Below are 17,443 nucleotides of genomic sequence, written 5' to 3'. Positions count from 1 at the left end.
GCTTGTCTCATATAAAAATATAACTTTCTAGTGTCTTAGAAGCATTTTGCTTAATACCTCATCTGCAAGTCATTGTCTTAGCATTTAAGTGGTGCTTTGCCCAGGACAAGAGGAAAAGCTGTTAGTTTGGCAGCGACAAAAGTGTAAAGGTACATCAGCAGACACAGAGAAAACCAGTTTGGCTCATGGTTGATATTTGGAGCATCTGGCACACTGCTCTTCATAGACATGTCCATTGTTATATGACAGCATGAAGGCAAACGGCATTTTCATCTAACCTTTTTTTTAATTCACAGCAGACATTTAGCAATAACAGTATTACTTACTACGTTGCTGGAACATAGTCATTGTTAATGATACTAGCTCCTCCTTTGCTTTTCCTGCTATGACAAGTCACCAGGTCTGCTGTGAAAAATACATGACAGAGAACGTATGCATGGACAAAAATGTCAAGTAGATCCATCAAATCAACCAGCCCCTCCTATGTCACATACTGATTGTAGTATCAGGCACAGCAGATCACTTGCTTCATTTCAATACAATAGAAGAACACACAGTCACACTGATAGACGCCTGCTTGCAGAGATCAGTTGTTGTAGTTGTTAGGCATTCCACTCAAAGGTGTTTATTTTTAGCCCACAGCCATGATCCCCCTTTATCTGGACCTGTGCAATTGTGGCAGAGTGAGAGATTGTATTACTGCTTCACTCTAGTAAACCAAACTATACAGCGCATATTACAAGAGAAGGACCTTATCAATGGGAAACTACAAATCAAGACCATCTCAGACATGTACAGGTATGTACGTGAGAAAATTTTATTGTCAGATGTATCCACAGGCATAAGAACGAGGTTTGAATTGAAGAAGTAAGTCCTGCAGGGGTGGGTTTTACTGTTAGCTGCTATCACTCTCTATCACAAACACTGACGAGCCTTTTCTAAACTGTGAGTGAGTGATACAGTTGTTTGAACTTATTTAACACACATTTATATAGGAGGTAAAATATGTGTATTTGTTTTTCTTTTTAATTGTTATGTTTAACCCTGATGACGGGGCTGTGAAGATGAGTGGAAGAAGAAGGTGGGTGAGTCGTACTCTGTGATTGTCGAGAAGCTGGAAGACGACCTCCAGCTCAAAGACAGTGAGCTCGTGGATCTCAAACTTGCTTTCAGGTGACAAAAAACTTCTGTTTGAAAACAAAAAAGGGAATTTCAGTCTGTGTGAGTCATAGTATAACCCACATGTGCACTTTATGCCTACATTCTCCTCGGCCTGCTTACTTTTCTGTCAGTCGGGTTTCACTTGTCACCAGCAGGTGATGTTGATTTTTCTGTGCCTCAGCTCTGATGAAGCTTTTCAGAAGGTGAACTTGAGCTACCGAACAGAGAAGGGGCTGTCGCTGCTGCATCTCTGCTGCGCATGTGGAGGTATGCATGACTACTACAGTCTATTAATAACTCCTCAACAAAATGTGATGGTGGAAGAAAGGATTACTACAGACTGACTGACATTATTGTCTCAAGATGACCTTTCTGGTGTTGGTCAAATAGAAGTAAACAGAGGATTTGAAATAAAGTGTGCAAAAAGATTTGATTGGCAAGAAAGTAAAAAATACATTTGAAAGAAATGGTTCTAACTATTTGGACAGTTTGCCTGCCTCTTAATGGTTAAACATAATGTGTATCACGTATTTGTGACCAGGTAACAAGGCCCATATTCGCTCCTTGATGCTCAAAGGCCTGCGTCCTTCCAGACTGTCCAGGAATGGATTCACTGCACTCCACCTGGCTGCTTACAAGGTGAAGAGAATTAAAGAGCAATAAAAATTGTTTCGAAATGTGTTTCAAGGAGCAATCTAGGTCTTTGTCTTGCTTGTGTTGGTATGTGGTGAAGAGCTGTCTCACGTTTTACCACATGGTGGAGTGCAAAGACACACAAAGCCAGGAGGCTTAGCTGCTTCTTGCTTTATTGTGATGTTAATGCAGGCACGTGGTGAAGGCAGAACAATCATGGCTAACCTTTATGCTGTGATGGTTGAGACGATAAAGTGAGTGTTGGACAGTAATGCAGCAGTTATGGTTTCACCTCAACGCCTTTGGATGTATTCCTTTTTTTTTACTGCACCACAGGACAATGCTGAGCTGCTGACTGCACTTCTCCATGGAGGGTCAGACGTGCAGCAGGTGGGCTACGGTGCCCTCACTGCCCTGCATGTGGCTACCTTGGCTGGGCACCATGAGGTGAGAGCTGGGCCTTATTTGTCTGTATCGTTAGCTGTGACATTTTCATTGCATTTCAAATATTCATAATTTGCCATTTTGCCCCAACAGGCAGCAGATATACTCCTGCAGCATGGAGCCTTTGTGAATGTTCAGGATGCTGTGTTTTTCACCCCACTGCACATTGCTTCTTACAACGGCCACGAGCAGGTAAATTGCTCATATCAGTTAAAGAAATAAAACTGAAAAAATTCAGGAAACAGACACATTTATCTAAATTTTCTTGGGTATCTCTGCCTTTCAGGTGGCAAAGCTGCTGCTAAAGTTTGGGGCAGATGTGAATGCGAGTGGTGAGGTAGGAGACCGGCCACTGCACCTGGCTGCAGCCAAGGGTTTCCTCTGTATCGTCAAACTGCTGATGGGGGAAGGGAGCAAAGCTAACGGTGAAACTCCATAGTGCTTCCCTACTTATTAAAAATTCACTTGAGTCAGTGTTAATTAAACGCAATAGCATAGGTTAATACTGTAAAACTTCAGTCAAAAGCCTAGTCCCTATTAGACGCCTGTCCCGTTTACTGGCCTGGTGTAGCGACACGTTTTGACAAATGAACGCAAGTCTCAATTAGAAGTCTGGTCTTATAAGTCTGTATAAAACCTCTGAAAGCCCACTGGGTCACCCTTTTGAGCTAGTTCTAAGCTGCCTAGAAAAATGTTTAAACTTTGGTCAATATGGACATGCTAAATATAGTTAGATCAGTTTGTGTGTTAAGTTCATTTAACAAAAACGGTGAGCACCAAAGTATAATTCATTCAGATTTAGCGCCATTGTCAGTCGGTCTCTCTCTCTGTCTCTATCTCTGTGCATGAGGTTGGCCTGGATTAAATGAATGATTATGTTTTTGCATGTGTGTATTATTTCTTCTTTTTCGTCTTCGTGTTCGTCTGATAGCTTGATAGAAGCCTATTTCCCATCTTTGCTGAGCAAGCGTTTGTGCCAACAGGGCCTGTCTCATATAGACGCCTATCCCAGATATAGGCAGGGTGAGTTCAGAGATTGAAGCAAATAAAAGCCTGGGCTATTAATTGAAGTTTTACAGTATATACTTACTTATGTGTGTAAAATAGCCTTTAAGCTCCAATACATCCACTGGCTAAACCTACTGATTCATTCTTAAAAAGTCACAGAGAAGATAATTCGATTCTGTAAGTGCAGATGATGATGTTGATGTTGAAGATGTTTTCTTTCTCGCTCAGTAAATGCCCAGGACAATGAAGATCATGTTCCTCTCCACTTCTGCTCCCGTTTTGGTCACCATGAGATCGTGCGCTTCCTCCTGCAGGGCAACTTTGACGTACAGCCTCACTCTGTCAACATCTACGGCGACACACCTTTACACTTGTAAATGGTTTACAGTGTCAGTAGCCTTCTATATGTTTATATTTTTTGATACAGTTGACATCAAGTGCTGGATTGAACGTTGTGTTTCATCAGGGCCTGCTATAATGGGAAATTTGAGGCAGCAAAAGAGATTATACAGCTTTCTGGCAATGAAAGTCTGTCGAAGGAGAACATATTCAGCGAGACAGCACTTCACAGGTATTGTCTCACACGCTGTATTTATTTATCTCCTGCAAAACAGAAACACATACACATACTTCACACACTGAATTGACACGTTGTTTAATTTATGAGCATCAACTTTAACCTGTGATTCATGTTGCTCTGAGGTGATAATGAGTACCTATATCTTGTGTCACAGTGCATGCACCTATGGCAAAGACTTGGAGATGGTGAAGTTCTTGTTGAGCCAGAATGCTATGAGCATCAACCATCAGGGCAGAGATGGACACACAGGTGACATCCTTCAAAACTCTTCTATTCACATGTGCAGTTAAATTAAGCGCGGTTTTCACTATAACTGCATGTATGCCATGAGTGATAAATGTCTACCGAGGACTACTCTGTTTAGCCCTACACAGTGCCTGTTACCACGGCCACATCCGCCTGGTACAGTTCTTGCTGGACAACGGGGCAGACATGAACCTGGTTGCCTGCGACCCCAGCAGGTCCAGTGGGGAGAAGGACGAGCAGACCTGCCTGATGTGGGCTTATGAAAAAGGTCTGTTTCTGGGATGATCTGCTTGGCTGTCAGAAAATATCAAATGAAAACTAGTATCGCTGTTCTTGTGTTTTTCTACCTCAGGTCACGATGCTATTGTCACCTTGCTGAAACACTACAAACGTCCAGATGACTCCCCCTGCAATGAGTACTCCCAGCCAGGAGGAGGTGAACCACCCCCCCTCTGGAAATGATTATCTGGATTGTAATCAGACAAGTCCTCCCATTAATCTGTCTGAACGTCTCTCTTCCAGACGGGTCCTACGTTTCCGTCCCTTCTCCTCTGGGAAAGATCAAAAGCATGACTAAAGGTAGTGAGGTGGAGTGAGGCACAGCAGATTTTCCCACACTGCTGTCAGCTGACATGACAGCAAACATTGTCAGTGAAACTGGGGGCGGTGTGAAACACAGATCTGTCTCTGTCTGTGTCATATTCATACTTAATATTTATACTTTATTGATGGCTGTTCGATCTATTTGCAGAAAGGGGCTAATAATCAGTCAAAAGGAAATATATATATAAGATTTTCACCATAGCTGTAGTTTAATTGTGTTTTAATGACTTACACTGAATGCCCTCATGGCTCTGTAATAAAACACTTTTTTTCCTCATGCAATCTTGGCAGAAAAAAAAAACAGTTACTCCTTCAGATGAAAAATTTGCCAAAAACTTGACAAATGAACTGCATTATGGGGCAACATTTAACTGCTGTAAACTTATTTTTCCTTGGCACGCTTGTATTTTATCCGTATTTCCACTCCAGTTTTATACATTATACCCTGGCCATATACCCTCTCCATATTATCTGACCTGAGTATTAGCTTTTAGAGCGATACACCAATTTGAAAATAAAGTGATTCTCAAATTATTCTTAATGATGCATTAAACTCATGTAAAGCTCTTCATCAATGAGATAGAATTTTCTAGAAATGGTTTATCTATTTATTTATTTAACCATTATTTAACCAGGAAACAGCCCGTTGAGACAATCTCTTTATCAATGGAGACCTCGCTAAGAAAGGCAGTCAAACAGCATTTAAAAGTAACACTGACACACATATGACAATACAGTCCATTAAATCTTCTTCCAAGACAACAAGCCTGTGTTGCCCTCTGTTTTCAGAGAAAGCAGAAGTTCTCCTGCTCAGGGCCAGCCTCCCATCTCACTTCCATCTTCAGCTGTCTGAGCTGGAGTTTAATGAAATTATCGGATCAGGTAACACTATGCTCTACCTTTTCTGTTTTCTCTTCAGCTCGTGTGCTAATCAGATAATACTACTGAGCTTCAAATCTGTATCTCATTCAGGCTCCTTTGGAAGAGTCTACAGAGGCAAATGCAGAAACAAAATTGTTGCCATAAAACGGTACTTGTCTATTAAACATGACATTTTGCATCTCACCTTTGGTGAGGGGAAAACTGATGTGTTCTTCAATGTCCACTGTCGTTTGTAGCTATCGAGCCAACACGTACTGCTCGAAGTCAGACGTGGACATGTTCTGCAGAGAGGTCTCCATCCTCTGTCGTCTCAACCACCCCTGTATCATCCAGTTTGTGGGGGCGTGTCTGGACGACCCCAGCCAGTTTGCCATTGTAACTCAATATGTCTCTGGAGGCTCACTGTTCTCTCTCCTGCACGAGCAGAAGAGGTGAGGAAGTGTGCGTTACACACTGGAGCGTATAGTATATTATACTGGCTGTACTAACACTCATGTAGTGCCCACTGACACACATAGCATCTACTGAACTTCCCAGTGATGTCTCCATGGAGTTGTCACCTCTAACAATTTTACACAAATACAGAAAGAGCAGAAGTATTTAAGTCTTTGCGTGGTTAAAGTAGTGGCAGGTTAACATCAGATTTAAACTAACTGACCAGAATAATCGCAGCCATGCAATCCAACACAACAGACTTGTAGTGATTTACTGTAGTGCTGAAGTTATCAGTCGATTGATCCAGTTGTCGATTGAAGGAAAATTAAATCAAGAAAAACAGGGCCCTTGTGCTGCATTGCATTCCATCTTAAATGTGTTTCTGTTAAACTACTAATAAATTATGCAAAGGACGCTTAAAAATGAAAGTAGAGGTTCTGGTTAACATCAGTTCCTGTGATGTTATGTTTGATTCCTCACACACTTTGACGTTGACTAAATCCTGATGTTTAGATCTAAAAAGAGCTCAAACTACCTTAAAGAGTTATTCAGTCTCTGACAAGGGCCCGTTTGCACAGCACAGCCGACTGTTTCAGGTCTCATTATCCTCCTTGGAAGCGTCCCCTCACCGATCTCTCCCGCTTAGCCGGGATCATCATTGATCCAGATGAAGTGTTCCGCTAACTGTGTGGCCAGGTGCCGTCTTTATAGACTGTCCTATTGATCTGTGTAAAGTGCTGTGTGTGATTGGCAGGGACCATTGATCTGGCACTAAGTGGCTACTGCTTTAATGATGTGTCAATGGACAGGCTTATCGACCTGCAGTCCAAGCTCATCATTGCCATTGATGTGGCAAAGGGCATGGAATACCTGCACAACCTCATCCAGCCTATCATCCACAGGGACCTCAACAGGTGGGCGCTGCAGTTGAAGCATATATGTGGTGGGATTGGCAATCTGAAACAACTGTTGTCATGACTAATAATATATGCGTTTCCTCCAGCCACAATATTCTGCTGTATGAGGATGGACATGCAGTGGTGGCTGATTTTGGAGGTGAGTGGCATTTTGAAGTGTTTTATTTGTTGGGCAGGAAGATTTAACACATTTTCAAATAATAACATTGAATCAAATGTCTCCTGATGGATTTTTGTTTGGATCTACATCCATGATACAACAACTTTGAAGCTCTTTAGCTTTTTTCTGTTTGCTAGGGCTTAAATATTACTAAATGAAACTATGTATCATTTGAAAGAATAAATGACTTCCTAACATGTGTAAGAGATTTGTTGATTTATTTAGCAATACAACTCACCCATGATCGTTTTGATCCACTTAGGAGTTTTGCTGCTACAGCCTCACGTGGTCTTGTATGAACAGTAGCTTATGGTGGCTGATGTTAGCTAGTCTTAAGCAAACTTTTAATTGATATTTGTGCATAACTGACAGTACTGAGTCAGTTTACCACTGTCCCGTCATCTGTGACCACAGAGGCCACTGTTCAGCCAAAGTTTATATAGCCTTGCTTGAATAAAGCTTTTAAGACATGGACCAACATTGTTTCAAAAACCACAGCAAAGAATAAAAAAGAAAACAGGAAAGGGAAAACTAACTTCTTCTGTTTTCATCATTATACATTTATCATGTGCCGTTACTGTGCAGTTCAATCCAAACAGCATCAGCTGGTTAAACATTTATATAGTTAGAGAGAGAGAGAGAGTTTTAAATGTAGTTATATGTAATATATTCGCTATAACCCATCCCTACACTCAAGGGGAGTATGTGTTCTGGGGGAAGTGTTTGTGTTGGTTTCACTTCAGTTAGTTTCTGGTAATACTAGCAATGGAAGATTTTATTCACTGGCTCAGCTAAGTGAGTCTAGATGAAAAGTACAGCTAAACAACGGCCGGTGGATGTTCTTTGTTTGACCATTGAATATCCATGCTTTCCTCTGCAGAATCTAGATTTCTACAATCTATGGATGAGGATAACATGACCAAGCAGCCGGGGGTCAGTGCTGTTTCCTATTTTTGATTTGGTTGATGACACACACAAGTCCTTTTTGGAAGGAGATTTTCTTCCTCTCTGGCCAAATTCACTCACACCATCTGCAGCATATACAGAAGAATAAGGCATTTAGTATTCAAGCGTATGCTGTTATTTTGCCGAGGTTCAAGCTTCTCCTGGCACCTACCATCAATTACCCAGCAGCTAAAAAAACTGCCTTCATGCAGATTTTTTCTCAGTGTGCTGACTCATCCACTAACCAGAGTGCTTGGCCTGCAGTTTGGTGTTAAGTATGTTACATCTCTTGAGAAGTGCCTGTTGTGCGGAGCTACTTGCCCTTGCTGGGACGCACTGTTTATGTCAGAAATTCAGCCTCAGTTAGTTGTTTTTTTTTGTGTGTGTATGATTTTTTATTACCACAATTTTATGATTTTTGTATGTGCCTATACGTGTGTGCTTTATGTGCTTGTATGTGCAGAACCTGCGTTGGATGGCTCCTGAGGTGTTCACCCAGTGTACTCGCTACTCAGTGAAGGCAGACATGTTCAGCTACGCCCTCTGTCTGTGGGAGCTGCTTACTGGAGAAATTCCCTTTGCTCACTTGAAACCTGGTATTTTTCATCAGCCATAGGCTTAAATGGTGATATTAAGTGTGTATACTACAGTTCACCCGAGGGGGGTCCTCTCAAGAGACCTCTGACACAATACACCCTTTTCCCTGAGCACATTTAGACATGACACAGTAGAAAAAAGCGAATAAAATGAATGATGGCTGAATTTCATTTAGCTGCTTCAGTTGTACGGTCCTGGTAATATGCGTACTGGCTCACTGTCACACTGCCATTACTTACTGGGATACTTGAATAAAACAGAGCAATTGTTAATGTAATTAGAAACACCTGTGCTTTTCTTTCTGTGAGAAGTAAAAATATCTGCTACTGCATAAAATAAGCACTTGATGCTTAAATTTTCATTTTCGCTCGTTTTGACATTTATATCATGACTCAGTTGTGAAGGAAAAACTGGATCATTCTTTAACAACACTGAGAGTCTACAGCCATGCTAGCAGCTCAGTGAAGCTGCGTTGTACCTTCAGCTAGATGCTAGCATCAACAAGCTAACATGCTAAATGACAATGTTAACATGCAAAGGTTTAGCATGAACATTATTTACCATGTTTAATGTCTTAGTAGCCTACAGCTGAGGCTGATAGTAATGTCATAAGGTTTTGGACAAACCAATGTTACTACAATTAATCCAATAAAGGATATGAATGTGTGGACCAAATGTAATGGCAATTCACCCAGTAATTGTTGAGTAATTTCACTGAACAGCACAAATTTCAGCCTCATGGTGGCACTTAGGATGACAAGTCATAGAGTTCGTCATTAGGATACAGATTCTGTTGACCATGGACATCTGTACAAAGTCTCATGAGATATTTCAGTCTGGACCAAAGTGGCAAACTGACTGAATAACATATCTGTCTATAGAGTGTGGCTGCAAATATTTTGCTCACTGTTTATACATTTTACAGTGACATAACAAGAAAAATAGAATAGTACACAAGCACAGAACAAAAAGGCTGTCAGACGGCATTAGATCGTTTTTAACCAGATGTTCTTCTGTCCTCAGCTGCTGCAGCAGCAGACATGGCCTACCATCACATCCGGCCTCCTATTGGCTACTCCATCCCCAAACCCATCTCTGCACTTCTGATGAGAGGCTGGTACGCCTGCCCAGAGGTAAATGACCCAATTTCACCTTTTCTTGAATTTCATTTTAGTTCTGATTATCACAAATAGTCGCCCAAATAATAACTTGTTCTCAATTCATTTGTACATTTTATAAAATTTTACACAATGTAGATTATATCCACTAGGTGCTGTGCAGTCCAGTGTATACTCAGCCAGGGATTGTTTTGTGACATTTTTTTTTTTTTGTGACATGACATCATCACTGGCAATTCGACCAGCAAGACATTCACTTGTTGCCAGAGTGAGACAATGTCAGTGGTTAGGGAGAATTCAAAAATGACAGCTCCCAGGCAGGAGCTTTAGTTTTATTTCTACCATCTATCTTATTGAGCATATACTCATATGATGCTGTTTTTGTCATTCTTCTTCTTCTTCTAAAATCTAGGCTATTCAGGGTTTTCCAATGTCTAAGGATTGTCCAGCTGTTAAGATCCCTACCATGGCAACTGATAAGTCCCCATTTGAAATTTGGGTTAGTGTTTTGTCACCTAATAGACATAGCTGTGGATATAATGGTAATGTCATCCCTACCCAGTTACCCAAATATTATATGACTTTTATCCACAACGTTTTGACCATTTTGTATTCTCATATGAAATGTAAAACTGAACCAAAATCTTTTTGGCATTTAAAGTACAAATTGCTATTGATTAAATATTGTGTCCATTAGAGGGGTAGAGAATTTTGAGGGTTTTTAATTAATATTGTCCATGTATAATAATAATGTTTGCTCCTTCCCAACTCTTTCTACCCCCTTAATATTTGCATTAGCTCTAATAGCAATAGCCAGTGTTTCAAACACGATCTTGAACAATAAGGGTGATAAAGAATAACCCTGCTCCCTAGCTAGAGAAAGATTAAATGAGGCAGACATTAGGCCAGATTAGGATAATGCTGTTTATAATATTCAGCCAGGAACCCGTCAAGTGATTTCCCTGTCTTCATAGCTGATATAGCTGTTCTGACTTCGTTCTCGATTACTGGACCATCTAATGACTCCGCTTGTTCAGAAGAGAGGTTGGGCATGTTGGAGATAAATTCATCATTTTAGTTCTTGACTTTCGATCTGCGTTTCCAGTTCCTTTATCTTTGTGTACTCTCTTTTTTTCTTGCGCTATAATCTGTCACCTTATATAGGCTTTGGAGGTATCTGTACTCCAGGTATTAATTTTAAAATAAAATTTCTGGTCCTCCTTCAGCAATAACTTAAAGGCCTCATCTTGGTCTCCATCTGCCCTTTGTATTCCAGTCTGTGTCAATGCAAAGCTCTATTGCAGTGTGATCTGTCCATTGGATTTAACTTACAAGTAACAACACCGTTTATCTAAAATACATCCATAAGTTGGTTGAAATCCCCTGCTAGTATTATCTTCCCTTTTAATTCTCCTAGAATCACATTCACTGCAGAAAAATGTAGTTGCATAAATATTGATTATCATCTTAGTCCCATTGAGGAGTGCTTTTATCTTTGACCTCCTAAAGGAGGACACAAAACTTGGACTCTTATTTATCAGTACAATTACACCATTTTGTTCACTTTAAAAACATAAATAAATAAAACAATGGAAAATAAGACCCACCTAGCATTGTTTAAGTTCAACTGCTTAATCATCTGGGTTTCCTGAATAAAAGCTATGCCTGGTTGTGTTTCAGATATGACAGCATCTTCCCTCATTTAATATGGTTTCCACATTCATTGATGTTCCAAGTCATACATTTAAAGTAATTCTTAGCCATGTTCTATTTGCAGGGTAACATGCATACCTGTGCAAAGTTTTAGGGTAATCTTGGCTGCATAATAGCCTCATATATGTGGCTGTAGTGTCTCCCCCACACACACATACCTGCTCAACAGTGTCCACTATTAAGATGCTCTATTAGTACCTCCTACATCACTGTTAGCCTCGATCAATGTGTCTGCCTCCGCTGCACTTGTGAAACTTGAGTTGTCGGGCAAGCCAGTGTATATTTTATTTCACGTTGAGCTGCTACGATGCTCTCTTTGCAGGTGTGAATGTTCACCTCTTATGGCCAAGTTCCTTGGACATGTTGGGTTATCATGATAATCTGAAGCCTTTTCCTTTTCTCCCCAATAAAATCCTTCCATGTCATTAGCAATTTAGACAACAATGGCTCAGAAAGGCAACTGATGCCGAGTCAGCTGCCCCTGCAAATGTGTGCAGCAGTAATGAATTGGGCCCTTGATGATCCATTACTGCATGGCTCATCACATTCAGGAGCACGCATTACCTGTATTATCCCTCTCAGCACTGTGATGTTTAGCCAGGCCTCATCAAGACACATTATAACACGGCCGAGCATGTCGGCACAATCCTCCCTCTGCGGTGGGCTACATCTCCTTCCTGTTGGTTGCCAACCAGTTGTGATCACCTTGTCCCAGGGCAGCTTCGTTGAGACACTATAATAGGCTCATAAAGTTTCATGTTGCACGCCTCTCTCATGGTGCCTCACCAGTACACCAGCTACCACGGACTTTAAAAGTGGGACACGCCGCACTGTGTTTACAGGATTTGTACAAAGGTATTTGTTAAAGCCTGAGAGAATTCATGCTGCAGGGTAAGCAGATTTCAGACCACTGTTCTCAGATGAACACTTCTGCTTCTGTGACACCAATGTAATTTGAAATTGCTAAATGTTGTTCTTAATAGGCTTATGAAAATCCCCCCAGTACAAGATCATATAAACTTGAAAGACCAAAGAAACTACACAAACACAATCATTTATGAAAAGCATTTGCCAAGATCAAAATGAGATGCTGGCAAAGGCTTGTCATGTTGTTATGTTTTCATCTTTACTGTGCTGTCTTCATTTTCCTGTCTCTATAGTGAAAGTAGCACGTGGACAGACCTTGGCCTGTCTGAGGGATGTGATGTATAATTGAACAGCTCCGGGGTGGCAGTGTTTGTTCTTTTACAGTGAGGCATGAGATCTAAAGGCTGCTTTTGAAGCAGGGTTCACCCTTGCTTCATGTGTGGGTGGACTAAAATGAGCACAACATACAGGGCTGTGTTTGAGAGAACACACGTGTCTGTCTGTTGTGGCCACCTGATGCATTTGATTGTACTGTGTTGCTTTTTCCAATTCAGGACAGGCCTGAATTCTCTGAAGTGGTTTCCAACCTGGAGGAATGTTTGTGCAACGTTGAGGTATATAGCATCCTCATATTCTCAAGTGTCATCCCATTTAAGGCTGCAGCGCATGACACTTATGTTGTGATAAATCAATTCTCACAATTGTGACTGTATTTCTGCTGTTCTGTGTGTGGGGCAGCTGATGTCTCCAGCCTCCAGTAACAGCAGCGGCTCCCTGTCGCCCTCCTCATCCTCTGACTGTCTGCTGGGGCGAGGAGGACCCGGCCGGAGCCACGTGGCCGCCCTGCGCTCCCGCTTTGAACTCGAGTATGCTCTCAACACTCGCGCCTACGCCTTCTGGACTCAAAGGTAAGAGAACTCAAGCACCTCCACAGACGGGTGAAGGGCGTGAGAATCATTTGCTGTACAATTGCCACATTCACACCCTCCCAATAACCCAACTATTAGTTGAAGCAGAGTCTGAGTTAGTCTTTAATCAGCTTAAGGTGTTTGCATGATGCTTTGGTAACCCTGCTGTTGGGTCTAATTTAGTGACTTAGCAGTAGAACAAAATTACTTTATGTTTCTTGATTGGTATATAATTAAACAACAGTTGTGGCCTCTCAATTTGGCTTTTCAGAGCAGTTTTGTAAATGCAGAAACAGAGTAATAAGACTTAACTTCCCTAAATATTGTCAAAATCCATATAAAACAACCAATATATTGCACGTGTCACTGTATACAATATACAGTGTACTCGAGAATTGAGCCTCTTATTGGATGAATCAGTAGTTATGCGGCATTCAGACCAAAAGCGAATTTAATCCACGCAACGCTCTCCTCGCGGGGGTTTTATCGCTGGACAACTGCTGAGTGTTCATACACAACGCGAATAAACACAACTCGCCATTACTACAGCTGTATGAACCCAAAGTAAACATTTTGCTGTGATTAAATTGCAATAAACGGATCAAACTGATGCCGAAATAACTACAATATGATGCAGATTTGTTAAACATGTGAACTTATGCTTTGACAGGTCTGTCAGCAAGACAGCAGGGCAACAATTTCTAAAATTTGGGTCGGCTGTGGCTCAGGAGGTAGAGCGGGTTGGCCGTTAATCGGAAGGTCGGCGGTTCGATACCTGGCTCCCCCTGGTTGCGTGTCGAAGTGTCCTTGGGCAAGATACTGAACCCCGATTTGCCCCTGGCGGCTATTCCACCAGTGTATGAGTGAGTGTGAATGTTAGTTTCCGTTTGAGCACTTAGGCTCAGTGTGTGAATGGTGAATGCAGATGTAGTGTAAAAGCGCTTTGAGTGGTCGAAAAAGACTAGAAAGGCGCAATACAAGTACGGAGTGTTTGTTTTCTGAATGGAGTTTGAATTGATCAGGGCTATGCTATGCTAACTTGGTCACAGTAAAGTACAGCGATAGCTGGAATAAAGTTACAGACACATGTTTTCTGAACTCACCAGGTAGTTCAACTTCCTCGCTTCCCAAAAATTAAAGTAAAAAGCCAATTTAATAAAAGTTTACTCCAAGCTCCTCCCACGAGTAAACAGCGCAGTTGTCAGAGAATAATCTTGACCGACTGCGGGTGTTTATTTGTCCAAAAGCTGGAGCGCTGCTCCCTACCGCGGCTCCATGTCTTTGCATTGACTTTGTATGTAAACGCACCGCCCCCAACGCTCACTTCGCTTTTGGTCTGAATGCCCTTTAGGGTGCTAAAATCTGCCTCCACAAACTCCCAAACTGTTAAAACTTGACGTTGTAGATCCATCATTCTGCCGCGATTCAGCGGCTTCCTTTCTTTCCTTATATTTACTCCAAAACAAATTTTGGTGTATAGTTTTGGAGAAATTTGACAATGCTCCCAGAAGAGATGTCATGTTCATCTTTTTTAACACAAGAAGGGGAGACCTTAACAGTTGTGCCACCTACTTCAAAAGATGTCTTCCTCAAATGAATGTAGCCAAAGCCCTGATGCAGAATTTAAAAGCAGCATCTAAAACGATGTACTTGATATTCGCTCAATCAAGCAATCAGCTTAATATGGAAATGCCGACACCTAATGACCCACATAACTTCTTTAATGTGAAATAGTCTGTGACAGTCTAATGGCTGGGTGGAGTGATCCATAGTCAATCCCTTTAAATCACTAATGGACAACTTTCCACCTGAGATCACCTGGCCACTGATGGAGCATATTGCTGAAGAAAAAGAATGAAAAACATGCACTTGCAATCACAACAACTGCTGCATCTTGTGATGACATACAAGTGGGCACATAAAGATGATTTGATGTAACTGAAGGATGTTCACACGACACAGTGACTCAGTTAATACTGAAATAAAATGGTATGTCAATGGTGTGTCATTATCAGGCTATACTTTTAAGAATTTCGAGTCATTATATGTGCAGCCAAGTTAATGGCCCAGTGACATTTACAATGACTATAAAAATGACTAGAGTGAAACTGCATCAAAGAGATAATTTAGTGTTTAAATAAACACAACAGTTGGACTTCAGCCATACTGAGATCTTTTGTCAGAGCTTTGATTGGTTGAAAATAAACCTGAGATCAAACTGAATATATAGATGTTGTTTTTATAGTGATTGTTGTAGAGGGAACACCGGTTACCAGCTGGATAGGCCTTAAAAATTACCGCAAAAAGTAGTTAAAAAGCTTTCAGAAATCTGAAGCTGTTTATCACCAGGGGAGGTTCAATTAAATGTTTTCAGCTTAATACTCTGCTAACTAAACATCATGTCTGGGCTTGCTCTGATTTGCAGAAACAACTCCCTCTCAACAATTGTTATGCCAACATGTAGATCAGTTAAGATACTTATGTCTACACTGAGGAGTGTTGTTGCTCAGATACTGAACAGGAAACAAAGGAAAGCAAATGCGAGGAGTAAGGCCCCCATTAGACGCCGGGCTTTAAGCCTCTGTACTGTGTGTCTCTGTGTGTGTGTGTTTGTCAGTGCCCAGTAACAGTCACCATGAAGCCATTAACAGAAGGTTGTTTTTTTTGTGGCGTGGCAGTGACTTGTCTGTAGCTCCCTGGTGCTCTATCAAAGTTAGAAGAGAGATTCCCTATAAATAAATGCTGCTGATCATATTACATTTATTCATTTAACTGATGCTTTTATCCAAAGTGACTTACAATTGCTATACAGGTCACACGCCTCTGGAGCAATTAGGTCAGTGTCTTGCTCAGGGACACAATGGTGGATGGGTCACAGTGGGGGATTGAACCCCAGTCTCTCACACCAAAGGCATGTGTCTTATCCATTGTGCCACCACCCCTGATCATTTAATATTGTTTAAAAATTTCTTTCATTTTGTAAAGCAGTGTGCGGATCGTGTCTTTGTTTATCCCATCAAACATGTCATCAATTTTATATACTGTGTAAGAGCGGCCTGGTTGGACATTACATATTGAATTTCTTCTGCTTCTATCTGGCTCCATCTTATCTGTCCTTCTCCATGTAAACGAAGCAGTATAGATTTCTAGACTAGTGTTGTTTTGCAGTGGATTAATGAGTACTGTTGCTTTCATTTATTTTATTTTTCAGTGAGCGCCGTCGTGCATCCGGAGGCCTTTCACTGGAGGAACTCAGAAGGAACATGCAGTTTTCCCCCATTGACCGAAATGGTTTGTTAATTGGTTATTTCAGTTTTTTTGATCTAATTGTTTGTGTATAATAAACCTTTTTCCAAAAAAGTTTTGGTCTTAGGTATTAAAAGGCTAGCGCTATTCTATATTTTCCTAATTGTCAAATCCCACACAAAAGACAAAAACCAACTTCTTTTTCAACTTCCCTACCCTGTCTGTGGCATACTCCCCAAATATACAGTCACTAATATACATGTTTATTTAAAAAAAGACTGAAAAGACTGATTTCCTACAACAATAATATCAGCCTTATTCACCAGCCTTTTGTTTTAATTGTTGATAGTGTCAACATTATTATCAACATTATTATTCACAAATAAGTGTCTCTGTTTCAGGGTACGTGTCTGATCCCATGAGCACCATGAGATTCTGCTCTTCCTTCAGCAGCAGTGGCAGCTTCGAGGACAGTAACTGAACCTGCTTTGAGCTCCTAGTCCGCTTTATTATTGCCTTATTAATCCAGACATTCATGCCTGGTTTTTGACAATTCATTTGAAGTAAAACTGTATAAATAGATGGTAGAAGTAGATGTTGCTAACTAACTTGCTACCTAAATTGTATTTAGTTGTACCATACTGTATATGGGTTGAGTTGTTTACAGTACTCTTAGTTCCTAATATCTACAGTCTTGTGTTAAATTTGATTTACTGGTTACAAAATGTATGTAATTAATTTTTAAATATTTTGTTGAGGCTTTCAGATCTTGTAAATACTGTATGTATGACAAGCACCATTTGTTTTTGTATACACATGGTTTGCACGAATCTGAAATACAAGCTTTGAGAATCTCAGTCAAAGCTCGCGTTAATTCTGACATCAAATGTACACCCGCTCTTCATTCAAGTGAGGGGGGTAAGAAGCAGAACGTCACTATCTATGTCACTGTTTTTATTTTCTGAGTGGCCAAATCACAC

At 40.9% G+C, this 17,443-nt stretch overlaps 1 protein-coding gene across 2 annotated transcripts; it reads left to right on the top strand.

The window, feature by feature from the left end:
• The first annotated feature begins 41 nt into the window (after positions 1 to 41).
• Positions 42 to 17,320, top strand: LOC119900830 (serine/threonine-protein kinase TNNI3K-like). Of its 2 annotated transcripts, XM_038716097.1 has the most exons (25): positions 42 to 798; positions 1,065 to 1,173; positions 1,343 to 1,428; positions 1,703 to 1,800; positions 2,131 to 2,241; positions 2,332 to 2,430; positions 2,525 to 2,663; positions 3,475 to 3,619; positions 3,713 to 3,817; positions 3,981 to 4,075; positions 4,191 to 4,340; positions 4,425 to 4,508; positions 4,595 to 4,651; positions 5,465 to 5,557; positions 5,648 to 5,705; positions 5,794 to 5,988; positions 6,802 to 6,906; positions 6,996 to 7,048; positions 7,950 to 8,002; positions 8,478 to 8,610; positions 9,635 to 9,744; positions 12,864 to 12,923; positions 13,048 to 13,217; positions 16,429 to 16,508; positions 16,865 to 17,320. In XM_038716097.1, exons 1-25 carry the CDS (start codon positions 759 to 761, stop codon positions 16,942 to 16,944), a joined length of 2,508 nt encoding a protein of 835 aa, XP_038572025.1. In that variant the 5' UTR covers positions 42 to 758; the 3' UTR covers positions 16,945 to 17,320. The 2 variants fall into 2 exon arrangements, with proteins under 2 accessions (XP_038572025.1, XP_038572024.1); XM_038716096.1 differs by having other exon boundaries at positions 5,465 to 5,705.
• Positions 17,321 to 17,443: the final 123 nt, after the last annotated feature.

This window comes from Micropterus salmoides, unplaced genomic scaffold (assembly GCF_014851395.1).
Source record: "Micropterus salmoides isolate LMB-PRFRI ecotype aquatic unplaced genomic scaffold, ASM1485139v1 Ms_hic_scaffold_13, whole genome shotgun sequence".
NCBI lineage: Eukaryota > Metazoa > Chordata > Actinopteri > Centrarchiformes > Centrarchidae > Micropterus > Micropterus salmoides.
This window is presented reverse-complemented; position numbering and strand designations above follow the sequence as displayed.